This window comes from Chenopodium album, chromosome 3 (assembly GCF_948465745.1).
Source record: "Chenopodium album chromosome 3, dcCheAlbu1.1, whole genome shotgun sequence".
NCBI lineage: Eukaryota > Viridiplantae > Streptophyta > Magnoliopsida > Caryophyllales > Amaranthaceae > Chenopodium > Chenopodium album.
In genome coordinates, this window is record NC_137836.1 from 67,162,720 (window position 1) to 67,176,177 (window position 13,458).

General features: G+C 32.0%; 1 protein-coding gene across 1 annotated transcript; it reads right to left on the bottom strand.

Moving 5' to 3' along the window:
- Positions 1–9,057: 9,057 nt before the first annotated feature.
- On the bottom strand, positions 9,058–13,181 carry LOC145615001 (wee1-like protein kinase). The gene is made up of 10 exons (XM_081670089.1): positions 12,865–13,181; positions 12,535–12,595; positions 12,376–12,442; positions 11,270–11,533; positions 11,018–11,085; positions 10,817–10,926; positions 10,675–10,715; positions 10,434–10,582; positions 9,764–10,111; positions 9,058–9,452 (listed from the first exon to the last, which is right to left on the bottom strand). The coding sequence occupies exons 1-10, from the start codon at positions 13,095–13,097 to the stop codon at positions 9,372–9,374; spliced, it is 1,422 nt and encodes a 473-aa protein (XP_081526215.1). The 5' UTR covers positions 13,098–13,181; the 3' UTR covers positions 9,058–9,371.
- Between the last annotated feature and the right edge of the window lie 277 nt (positions 13,182–13,458).

Genomic DNA, 13,458 nt, shown 5'->3' on the forward strand with positions numbered 1-13,458 from the left:
ACAGGCAGGAATTTCCTGCGCCACGGCAGGTACCTACCGTGTCACGGGAATCCTTCCCGTCTGACGGTGGGATTTCCCGTGACACGGGAGGTCTACCGTGACACGGGACATTCCGTGTTTTTTCCGCGTAAACCCTTGACGCGTTTTCTATCCCGTTTTCTGAAAATTTCCCGCATCACGCCAAAAGTGTACCGTGTCACGGGAAAGTGTACCGTCTGACGGTGGAGCTTCCCGTGTCACGGTACAGTTTGACCATGTCACGGGATACTTTTTTAGGGTTTTTATCATTTTAGGGTTCCGTGTGCTCCCTCAACACATTTTCCCTATAAATACCCCCTCATTTCTGATGAACGGGGCACCGAGTAATTCTCTAATTTTATTTTCTCTCTTCTATGCTTTAGCCTAAACACTAGCCTACCCTTTTCTACTTCGAAATTCCTTCTTCAAGTACTCAAAGGAGTCCATACTTTACTCGTGGTTCTATCCTTAAGCCAAGGCGTGAAAGGTAGAATTGTTTGAGGGTTTGGCCCCAAAATCAACTATACTTTATTTAAGTTAATTTCATTATTGTTTTATTTATTTCCTTGAAGTTACTAACTCGTTTATTATTTTGTAGTTGCAAACAAACAGAATCAAAGTAAGGATCATGCTCCTTTTATTTTTATTATTTTTCTAACGATTTTGTGTTGTTGGAATTGTGATTAAATTGGTTTTAATATTAATGTTTATTCTATTATATTTTTTATTGATCACCATATTGCATGTTTAAAGGGAATATGTAATTGAAAATCACGCCTAATAAGATAATTTGGACAACCGGTTTAGGATCTTTTTTAATCTTGTTGTTTAATCAAGTGATCACCAATATTTTAGAATTATGTTGCATTAATATTAAACCAATTTAGCTTAATAATAGTTTGGAGCAAATTGAATATTTTGTTTGTATGCCTTTGAGATCACAGGAATGCTTTTCAATATAAGAATCGAGTAAAGGCCAATACGGGCGAATGTGACTCCATGACTCACTTCGTACCATCATCCCCGATCCTCCTTTCGTGGTTCCGAACCATATGGAGTTAGTAATCTCATGGATTATGAATGGGGTGTAACCTTCACGGGTCAATCGTTGTTGCCTATCGTTGTCCCTTTATCGTGGTTGCCTTTTATGATCTGTGAACGGTTTACAAGTTCCTTAAAAACTTGTTGGCGGCTCCCTACTTTTCTTTGTCCCTAATCGTTGTCCCTAATCGTAATGTCAATTCCCACTTCCTATGAGTGCCAAGCATATTCACCACATGCTTTAACGTAGGCGCACTTCGAGCGACCCCTACAAGTATCTATTTTTCTTATGTGTGTAAAATATCGGATTTACATTTGTATAAGTGTTTGGGAGGAGATTCTTTACATAAGCATAGTTAAAAAAAAAAAAAAAAATAGTAGTATAAAGTATTTCGTTCTTAATAGGAACTCATCAATTAATTTGATGTATCATGTAGTCACGTACAAGTATGTGTTAACATATACTCCGTATATAATAACATCAATTGAACCCAAACCAAATCCACATAAAGCAGTCTACTAAATAATTGACTCGACTTGAATTGACGTGACTTAAATTGCCGAACCTAATAACCCGGATGAACTGATTGCCCCCTCTTAGAAGTACTAGTAGCAATTTCCGTAATTTAAAAGAGTTAAGGAAAAATCCTTTGCCCCATGCCATGCATGCACACATGCACATATTTGTCAAATATTGGAAGATTTGGAACAACTTCTTATTACACGCTGCCTCTATTTGACTGAGGTGAAGGATGACACTTGCGGGTAGATTGCAATTGGATAACTAATTGAACGACTAGAAATTATTAGCAATGCCAAAGTCTAACAAAGATTCACTTACAAAGCTAGTATCACACGGGAGTAAGTTAAAAACTAAAGTATGTACGTAGTATCTTATACTACGTATATAATTAAATATTAATAAAAATTTATTAAATAGTTAATATTATTAAATTTTATATTAATATGATAATAGCTATTTATAAACATCTATATGAAATTAATTATTTTTGAAACATTACTCAAAATCTGTAGTTAAATTGAATATATAAATAATGAAGAAAAATTAAAATGTATCAATTATTGTGAGAGGAATGGAGTATGTTCATACAAAGCTAGTATCACACGAGAGTAATAAGTTACAAACTAAAGTATGCAACATTTTCCTCGGACAACTTGGGTAGCAAATGATGTCATGACTCCAAACTAAGAGGAAGAAAAATAATTGAAGGAACTCCTCAATTTCACATGAAATTTTGTTGTATGATAGTCAATATTTTGCATGTGTAGTCACCCACTTGTTGTCAATCTTGTCACACTCATGGGAATCATCATTTTCTCTTACGTAGTAGTAGTAATCGTGCTAATACAAAGGAAAGTAAGAAATTTCTCGTGCTCTATTCCTTTTCCAAACTCGATAATTGACTACGGGTCTATTTTTATTTATTGAACTGAACTCATTGGAGTTGAACTGAATTGATTAGAGTTGAACTGAATTAAGCTGATTGGAACTTAATTGAACTGAGCTGAAATGAATTGTGTATGAGAGAAGAAAATTAGGAATTGAATTGAACTGAGCTGGTTCAAGCTAAACTGAACTGATATTAAGCTGAAGAGAACAAGCTCTAATAAGCGAAAAAAATTTACTAATATTATTTTATTCAATGGATAACAACTTAGTCTTAAATTTATACTTGTAGATTACTACCTTCGTTCCTAAAAAATATACTTTGTATTTTCCGTTTGCTTTGTATAAGAAATACGAAATATAAAAAGTAATAATCTACTATTATTGGACGTATAGAATACAATCTACACACAATCTGTATTTCTTATACAGTAGTACTTTTTTTGTTTAGGCTTATTTCCCTATATGTGTGTACACACGTAATGTATTGGACGTAATTAACTTTGGGTTAGAATCTTGGCCCTGAGGTACCTTTAGGGTGTGTTTGGATTGAAGGAAATGGAGGGAAGGGAAATAGAGAGATGGAATATCTTTCATTTGGATAACTAATGAGGAAGGAAAGGAATTGGAGGGGAGAGAAATAAAGGGATTAAATTGTAGGAATTGATCCCTCCAATAATGGAGAGATTTGGAAGGAAAATTCAACATTCTTCCCTTCCCTCCGTTTCCCTCCCCTCCTCTTCTCCTGATGGATGTCATAAATGGCACCCATTTGATGAGCATTTAGGTTGTTTTCACCTTCTTTTCATGGCTTTCATGCTTAATAAATGCTTAGTTTTATGCTTATGCTCTTTGTCTTACCTTTTACTCTCTTATTTTGTGGTTTTGTGCATTTTGATTGTTTTTCTACTCTTTTCTCCTTTATTTGCTCTATTTTCGTGGTTGTAGGTATTGTACGAGGTCCGGGTCTTGATATTGGTGATTTACTAAGGTGGAAGATGCTTTTGGAGCAAGCTCATGGCAATTGGAAAGCTTAAGATGCCGGAAGTGGATTCTCCAAGTTCTAGCTCTTACGCTTTCAAGCCGTGCTCTCATGAAGATGGGGTGTTGAACCCACAATCAAGTGCTTTTGGGACTGCCTCTCTTAGTGTTTATCATTATCATGTTGCGCATTCATTCGAAGACCTTAGCGAACACACGAAGCTGCGAGAAAGATCAAAGAAACCCAAATCAGCACGGGCGCGCCACCCCTGCTCACGCGGCCGCGCCTCTCTAGGTACTTCCTTGCTCGGTTTTTGTTCGCGCCTCCTATATATATATCTTTGTAACCCGATTTTTGGGCAAGTTTTAGAATAAGTTTTTAGAGAATTAAAATTCATAATTTTAGTTTAGTTGAGAGCTTCTCTCTCTAGTTTTAGGGTTAGTTTAGGAGTAGATTTTAGAGAGAGAAAGTGAGGAATTTCAATGGTGATTGAGAGATTGAAGATTCAATTGTGACAACTGTGTTGAAGATCTTGTCTATTATCAATGAGCATTCTTAACTCTATCTCATTTTATTGCTTTGTTTAATTTCATATTTGTTGGTTTGATTTTGATGTTTGATTGTTGATTAGTGTAATTATTCTTCATAAATTGTTGAATCTTGATTTCTATAGTTGTTTGTTGATTTGATGATGGTGTTAGAGTAGTTGTTTGCTAAGGATAGGGTGAATTTTATGATAGCATTTACTTCGTATGTGATTTTTCATGGTACATATAAGAATTCACAGTCTACCTCCATTTTTTGTTATTTGCAATAAAGAGAAATTATTTATGAGACATACAAAATTTTTTTATTACTATGGTAAAAAATGGATGTAGTATCTATTTTTCTTATGTGTGTAAAATATCGGATTTACATTTGTATATGTGTTTGGGAGGAGATTCTTTACATATGCATAGTTAAAAAAAAAAAAAAAAAAAAAAAAAAAAAAAAAAAATAGTAGTATAAAGTATTTCGTTCTTAATAGGAACTCATCAATTAATTTGATGTATCATGTAGTCACGTACAAGTATGTGTTAACATATACTCCGTATATAATAACATCAACTGAACCCAAACCAAATCCACATAAACCGGTCTACTAAATAATTGACTCGACTTGAATTCACGTGACTTAAATTGCCGAACCTAATAACCGGGATGAACTGATTGCCCCCTCTTAGAAGTACTAGTAGCAATTTCCGTAATTTAAAAGAGTTAAGGAAAAATCCTTTGCCCCATGCCATGCATGCACATATGCACATATTTGTCAAATATTGGAAGATTTGGAACAACTCCTTATTACACGCTGCCTCTATTTGACTGAGGTGAAGGATGACACTTGCGGGTAGATTGCAATTGGATAACTAATTGAACGACTAGAAATTATTAGCAATGCCAAAGTCTAACAAAGATCACTTACAAAGCTAGTATCACACGGGAGTAAGTTAAAAATTAAAGTATGTAAAGTTAAAAATTAAAGTATGTATCTTTTATCTCTATATACTACGTATATAATTAAATATTAATAAAAATTTATTAAATAGTTAATATTATTAAATTTTATATTAATATGATAATATCTATTTATAAACATGTATATGAAATTAATTATTTTTGAAACATTACTCAAAATCTATAGTTAAATTGAGTATATAAATAACTAGTTAAATCTGAAAATTGTATAGTACACTAGGGTGTACCATGCTCATGGTACACCTAGTGTTAAATGATGCGTTTTTAACATTTTATTTGCAAGCTGTCAGTTTGTTATTAAAAAAAAAAAAAAAAAAAAAAAAAAAAAAAAAAAAAAAAAAACTCTTCCACAATTCATTAGATTTAACGTAATAATCTCCATTTTTACATAACTTTCAAAATTAAATTTCACCATATTTCAATTATAAATTGTACTTATGTTCGCTATTATAGTTATCGAACAATTATATGAATGTTCTTTATTTTTATCCTTTATGTTCTTTGCTTCGATGTTCTTTGATTTGTTCTTCGAATTATTATATATTTTTAAAATAATATATCATTTATTAATTCTATATATATATATATATATATTATCACTAACTACGTATATTATTATGACGATATTTTTTTGAGATCTTCTCTATTGATGATTGTTTTTCAGATCTAAAGAACATCCGTAATATTATTAAAGAACATGATAATATTATGAAATGAACATAACTTATATAGATACCTACCACGATCCAAAGACAAAATTCAAAGAACATTTCACAATAAGCAATGAACATTATGTGACGATAAAAGTACATTGCAATTACAATAAAAAAAATGGACAATTAAAATAAAATATCAAAAAATCTAATAAAAATAATTATATGATATAATTATGGACATAAGGAAAAAGATATAGTTTTAAAAAATAATTGTACATTACAACCAACTATAAAGTACATCATGTTTTCTAATAGAGAACATTATTAAATCACATATAGAACATCACAAAAATATTATATATACCAACCCTAAAATGAATATTGTAACTATATATATTAAAGGTGAAAAATATGAATGAAAAAAAAAATTGAAAACGAAATTTATAAATTTAAATTTTGAAATTTAAAAATGAAATCTTAAGTTATTTTTAGGTCAAATAATTTTAGAGAATAAAAATTATTTTTTTATATAAAGAAGATTATATAGTCATATAAAGAGCCTCATTTAAAATTTGAAATTCAAAATTCAGGTGTAGGTGTAGGAACCACGCATTAGTTAAATCCCGAGGAATGCACGGTTGTTAAATATTTTTGACAATTTTATTATAAACTAGATGTAAGCTCATGCGATGCACGGTTTTTAAATATTTCATTTTGTACATTTTTTTGTAATTTCTTAATATTTTTTGTTTTAATTTTCTATTCTATTATTTTAACATTAATTTAAGGTAAAATATTTTGTTAAGTTTTAAATTATTCCTATTCAAATTTTACGCATATAGAACTTGAATTTATAAATTGAAATAAATATTATCTCATTCATCGGATAGTTTGATAAAATCATTAAATAAAAATATATTTTTTAATTTCTAATTATTTGTTAAAATAATATAAATCCTAATGTAAAAGATAATAAAAAAGATAATTTTTGCTTTTTTTTTCATAATTTAAATCTTAAATTACTATTTTTTTTTGTTTTCAATTCTCAAATTTCATTTGTTAATTTTTTTCTTAAATAGCGATGAAAATTTAAATTATAAATTAATATATAAATCTAATTTTTTATTGGTCGAAATATTACTTTTGCTTATGTGGCGTGCGATACACGAATTTTTATATACATTTTGTATATAAATATTTTTTTGGTGATCTCTTAATTTTTTTTCTTGCATTATAAGTTTTAAAATTTTGTATGAAAATATCATATCGTCAAATATTTACAAAAAACCATTAACATCAAGTGATAATTTATATTTTTTAAATATAAAAATATAATTTTTAGTTTTTTTAAATAATATAAATCCTAATATCTAAAGATAATTGTTAGTTTTGTAACAAATAAAAATGATAAAATTTAGTGTTCTTAAATAATAAAAATCTTAATAAATTACTATTCGTCGTTTTTACCTACGTGGAAATTAAAATTTTAAAATTTCATTCGTCACTTTTGTTTAAGTGGCGAGTGATTTTTTTAATTCTAAAATAAAATAGATATCTAACTTTTAATTGGTCGAAAATATACATTTTCTTATGTGGCGCTCCCAATGCTCTCCAAAAATGCCTACTTTATTTATATATATTAGATTAGATTTTTTAATATAATGACTCGAGTATTAAAAAATATAGAGTATATTAAAAATAAAAGCATGTAAGAGAAAATATTTAAAAAAACATGTAATAGTTATAAACTTATAATGGATAGTTTAATCTTTTAGGAAAAGATTTATATTTTATATAAAACAAATTATGTCATAATTTAGATATAATTTTTTTTTTTTCCCTTAAGTAACAATAATTTTTGTAGAAGGTACTTTTGGCGAAATTTTTTAATAATATACATTGACAAGTGTGTCTTAAGATTCGCTTTTAGTAGTATGTAATTGATTGATTGATTGTTGAAGAAAAATTAAAATGTATCAATTATTGTGAAAGAAATGGAGTAACTAGCACATGGTGTTCATACAAAGCTAGTATCACACGAGAGTAATAAGTTACAAACTAAAGTATGCAACATTTTCCTCGGACAACTTGGGTAGCAAATGTAGTCATGACTCCCAACTATGAGGAAGAAAAATCTTTGAAGGAACTCCTATGATAGTCAATATTTTGCATGAGTAGTCAACCCACTTCTTGTCACACTCATGGGAATCATCATTTTCTCTTACGTAGTAGTAGTAATCGTGTACAAAGGAAAGTAAGAAATTTCTCGTGCTCTATTCCTTTACCAAAATCATTAAGGTTGACTAAGGGTCTATTTTGATTTATTGAACTGAATTGATTGGAACTGAACTGAATTGATTGGAGCTGAACTGAATTAAGCTGATTGGAGCTTAATTGAACTGAGGTGAAATGAATTGTTAATGAGAGAAGGAAATTAGGAACTGAATTGAACTGAACTGATTCAAGCTAAACTGAACTGAAATTAAGCTGAAGAGAACACGCCCTAATAAGCGAAAAAATTTACTAATGTTATTTTATTCAATGAATAACAACTTACTTTTAAATTTATACTTGTAGATTACTACCTTCGTTCCTAAAAAATATACTCTGTATTTTCCGTTTGCTTTGTATAAGAAATCGACATATAAGAAGTAATAATCTACTCCGTACTATTATTGGACATATAGAATACAATCTACACACAATCTGTCTTTCTTATACAGTAGTACTTTTTTTTTTTAGGCTTACTTCCCTATATGTGTGTACACACGTAATGTATTGGACGTAATTAACTTTGGGTTAGAATCTTGGCACTGAGGTACCTTAAGAGTGCGCTTGGATTGAAGGAAATGGAGGGAAAGAAAGGGAAGGGAAATGGAGAGATGGAATATCTTTCATTTGGATAACTAATGAGAGAGGAAGGGAATTGGAGGGAAGAGAAATAAAAGGATTAAATTGTAGAAAATTAATCCCTCCAACAATGGAGAGATTTGAAAGGAAAATTCAACATTCTTCTCTCCCCTCCCTTTCCCTCCCCTCCTCTTCTCCTCTCTCCCCTTCTTTTCCTTCCTCCTTTTTTATCCAAACACAGTGTTAAAGTTCATTTAACATCAAAACTGATGCTCAACTGCTCAAGCACAGAAGGTGATGCTTGAGAGGACAGAAGAATTTCTAAACCACCTGCAAGGTGTCATGTTTTGTGTGTCATTATTCTAAATGTGAACTGCTGAAAGTCAAACGTATGGTGGTCATTGAATCCCATAAGGAGAAGCTAACACAATTGCCGTGCTGTGCCATATGCACCAAGGAAAGCTTAAGAAACAGACCATCAGGCTGCTCTGAGCTTATGCATTGCCTTCTGTTGGTACTGTGTTTACCGGTTTATCTGTATGCTATGTTCAAGGACTATCATGGGAAAAAACATGTAGATATGCTGTCCAAAAGTCAGTTTCCATTAATATCATGGCCAAGATCACAATAAAGATGTAACAGGCCCCTTCAAGACCTCATTACATATGCAATTGTCAATATTCATACATTTACAAAATGTGCACCATACATGAAGGCAAAAATTGGTGCATCCAATGATAGATAATCGACAGTTAAATTAGATTCATGAGTATTTCTGAATTCGTATTCACGGGCTGTAATACTAGAGGTTTTAACTTTTAAATATGCTTGGCCTTCTTTTTCAGCAGGTCTTATGAGAAGCCTTAACCATCCAAAATTATCATACTTTGGATTCACCTGTTTACAAGATTCTGGTGAAAATTGGGTTTTTTACCAGTTCTCTAGCAGAAGGTCGCCTTGTTGGATCTGAATCCACCATGAGCTGTCAAATTATGTGCAAATCATCATACATTGTTACAGATAATCACTTCATTTTCAATTAACACAAAATTGATAAAAGTGCCTAACAATCAAATCTATCTCCAATTGTCTCTTTCTAGGAATTTAGAATTATAGGGTTTTATTCAAAGTTTCCTGCAAGTGCAGGTTATCCACTAAAAGTAAAATGAGTTGAGCTCAAGGTGATCAGCACTATTAGCATAATACTTCGTATATATATTTTGTTTGATTGATGAGAGAGGAAAAAATGGAGAAGGAAAGTTAAAAAGTGCACTTAAAGTTGAGAGATTATACCTTGATCAAGTTTTGTAACTGCAGTGAATTGCTAGGAAGCAGCGGTAGTTTCCCCTCTCTCAAAAGCTGATGCACTGCATCTGGCAATGATGAACCTCGCAAAAGCTCGTAGATAGAAACCCCCAGTGAAAATATATCAACTTTATCAAGATGATCATACTTCTCATTCAAAATCTCTTGAGGCATATAGCGTGCATCACCTTCTTCAATGGGAAGACTATTATCTAGTAGTGTGGCACAACCAAAGTCACCAAGCTTATAGCCACCATTTTTAACATAAATGTTTTCTGGCTTTACATCTAAATGAGCAATTCCTCCTGCATGTATGTATTGCAATGCTCTGGCAATCTGCAAACACAAGTTTTAGGAATGTGGAACTACAAGGAATAATCTTACTAGAATACCAACAAGCCACCAAAAGAACATACAAAGATCAGTTGAAAAAGAATAACAAAATAACGCCCAAAGCCAAAAAAAGAAGAAAAACAAGGTATATGGTAAATAAAAACTAAATCAGTGCAATGAGATAAAATTCATTTTTTCAAGCTTAATAATGAAAATTGCACCGAAATTTCAGTTCAGGCAATCATGTCAGGTTGGATTGCTCATCAATTTAACCTTAGAACAACATGGCAACATTGTCGAGGCAAAAGTCAGAAGAAAAGGCTACCTGTAAAAAAACCTCCAAAACTTCTTCCTCAGTAAGCGAGCAAGATGTATTATAACTGGAAAGACTATAGTCACAAAGCTCCATTTGTATATACAGTTGCTCATTTTCAAACCAGGAAGTGTGATAAGCAACTATATTTTCGTGAAATCCTGCACCAAGCAAAATCATCTTTCAGACCATTAATCAAAGTCAACAATAAAAATATTGCTAGCATCTTTGAGACAGGTCTCATTTGACAAACCTAGAGCAGCCAGTGCTTGAACTTCCATCAAAGCTTTCCGCCTGCAGTAGACAATTCGAAAAAGCAGCTGCCAGTTAATAAGGATTGACAATCTGACGAGTGAAAATGAATTACTTCAGATTCTAATGAAAAGTGAATATACCTTTCTGTGTCTAGGCACAATTGCTTAGTGCTACGTTTTACAGCATAGAGGCAACCATCAATTCTCTTCAAGACTTTATATACATGACTGAAGTTTCCATTTCCAATTTGCTGAGAACAAGGAAAATATTTAGTATTATTTAAAGCTTACTTTTATTTGCCATTCCGTATATGCATAATATCTGGCAACTGCTGACAATACCTCTATTTCTTGGAAGTCGGTACAGTAGCGTGACATGCTTTCAGCACCAGCAGACGCAGAGAGATAACCTAAGCAAAATTGTACAAAATTTATTCTCACTATCTCATAAAGTAAGCACCATATAACCAAGAGAACTTCTACACATCAAAAGATTTTCAAAAAAAAAAAAAAACAAGTGAGTAAACCTTAAGAGACTAAAAAGGACCTATAAAGTGGAAAGCAGAAGCAGCTAGAGTCAACAAAAGGAAAAACCTGAACACTTTGTTCTCCAACTTCCAAATGGATCCACATCCATTTCCACCGCATCCTTTATATAAGGGTTCTTTAAACAGGGAGGTGGCATAACACGGCAGCGTAAAGCAATAGCTGACTTCGGGACATAATTAGGACCATTGTCCAATGCAGTAGCTGCGGTTTTTCCTGTCTTGTTTTCATTCACATAATTTGTATCATTTGCAAGTTCCACTGCCTGTTGATGATCCAACATAGAAGCTGGAGATTTTACAAAGCTGCCATCTGTTGAGATTATGAAAAATTCAGTGATGAAGGTATTAAAAAATTTATTGAGTTTGCAAGTGAAAAGTTAGTAAAGAACTAAATATGCTATATAAAGTAAACAGATAAAATGAAATCAAACAAACTAAATAAATGGACCATTCAAAACTAACAAAAGGAAAACAAATGAACCATACATTTCTTTAGAAAACCATTAGAAACCCAAATTGACCAGGATAGTTTCACATTTTTACAAACCAAATCGACAGCCAAAGTTGTGAAATGAGAGAAGTACATATAATGACCACATTATATCACTAGTTTGAAACAGAAAGTATATGGAAGCAGGAAGCAGATCTTTTCAAAACACATGGGTAGAGAGTCAAGCAGCAGTCCCCATTCCAAGCAATCAAAACACGAAAATCCAATAATAAATTGGTCAGGCAATTGTTACAAGTTTACAACTATATATTGGATTTCATTATTGATGGATAAAGATCTAGAACATGCATTATGCCCATTCAACAACCAAGACTTCAATAAGACCATTGTTAAAAGCCCCATCAAGAACACACTCTAACAATAACATCGATAAGTACAAGAGAAGGAATCCAGCAACGCATTAAATACATCAATATCTTGCAAAGCCCTCAACTATATTGGCAAGTACAGTCTAGAGATGACTATGACATTAACATAACGAGCTAGAGAGCTTCATTAGAAACTTTATCATGAACTACTATCAAGCTAAGAGAGCAACCTTAATCAAATGACATAGACATAATTTATTACTGTACTAAATTTAGAAAGAAAAATTAAAAAAGTCCAAGGTAACGCTCTAAGCTTGCAGAGAACGCAATCACCTTGCTTTAATCTTCTACTCTTGACAGTCTTCAACTTCTCCGGCGAAGCCGGACATGATATATGTTCCTGCCAATAGAATCAAAATGCCCAATTCTCCATCACACCAAGACAAAGATAAAACTAAAAAAAAAATCAACCTTGAAAGTATCAGTACTCACCTTATTGGCATCAAAATCAACAAATAAATTCTGACATTCCGGAGTAATATAATCAGGTGTGCTGCAAACAATTTCCCCAAAAAACAAAATTACTTGAAAACCCCAATTACAAATACAAATTCAATCAACAAAGCAACAATCACTCCTATCAACTAAACCCTAACCTAATTAAATCAATACCCAAATCAAAATCAACAATAAAACAACCCAATATAACCACAAAAACCCATTAAAAGCACAATTATCATAGAACACAACCCAATTAATCAATGAATTAAAGGTATTAACTTTAATTATAAATCATCAATAAAATCAGAAATCGAGCTGTACCAAAAGAAATCCTGACTAAGAATTTCGGTAGAACCAAAATCGGAGGCATCGGCAGCGGTGGAAGCGAGCTTAGAAGAATCAGATTGAAGATTGTTGTTAGAAGAAGCGTGAATTTGAGGGTGTTGTTTAAGAGATGGAGGACGAGAGAGTAGTGATTCAAGAGGTCTAGTGAGAGAAAGTTTGGGTTGTTTTCTCTCTCTAACTGGGTTTCTCCTTTGACCTCTCTTCTTCATTTCTGCTAATGGAGAATGAGAGGAGTGAAAATGGAAGAGAAGGGTTTTTTGGTTTTGGTGAAAATACTCAAAATGAAAACCAATTCGAAATTGCGCGGGGTGAGTGAGTGATAGGAGGGTGAGGAAGTACTAATGTAGGTTTGATATGTATATGCAAATACATATCAAACATTAAAATATTGAAAAGTATTGTAAATCACATGGGGGTGGGAGAAAAGGAGGAGAGAGATGGGCACGTGGGACCAGTTTTAAATGTACCACTGAAAGCTTATATAATATCATTAACTATGTAGTGATACTATTTCTACACGTAGTTAGTACCACTGAATGAATATACAGTACCATTGAATGAATATATAGT

Coding starts and splice junctions, on each gene's coding strand:
- LOC145615001 (XM_081670089.1), bottom strand. CDS start 13,097: ATGAAGAAGAGAGGTCAAAGGAGAAACCCAGTTAGAGAGAGAAAACAA. Junction 10,927..11,017: donor CCGACTTCCAAGAAATAGAG/GTATTGTCAGCA, acceptor CCTTGTTCTCAG/CAAATTGGAAATGGAAACTT. Junction 10,112..10,433: donor TTTTGGAGGTTTTTTTACAG/GTAGCCTTTTCT, acceptor TTGTGTTTGCAG/ATTGCCAGAGCATTGCAATA.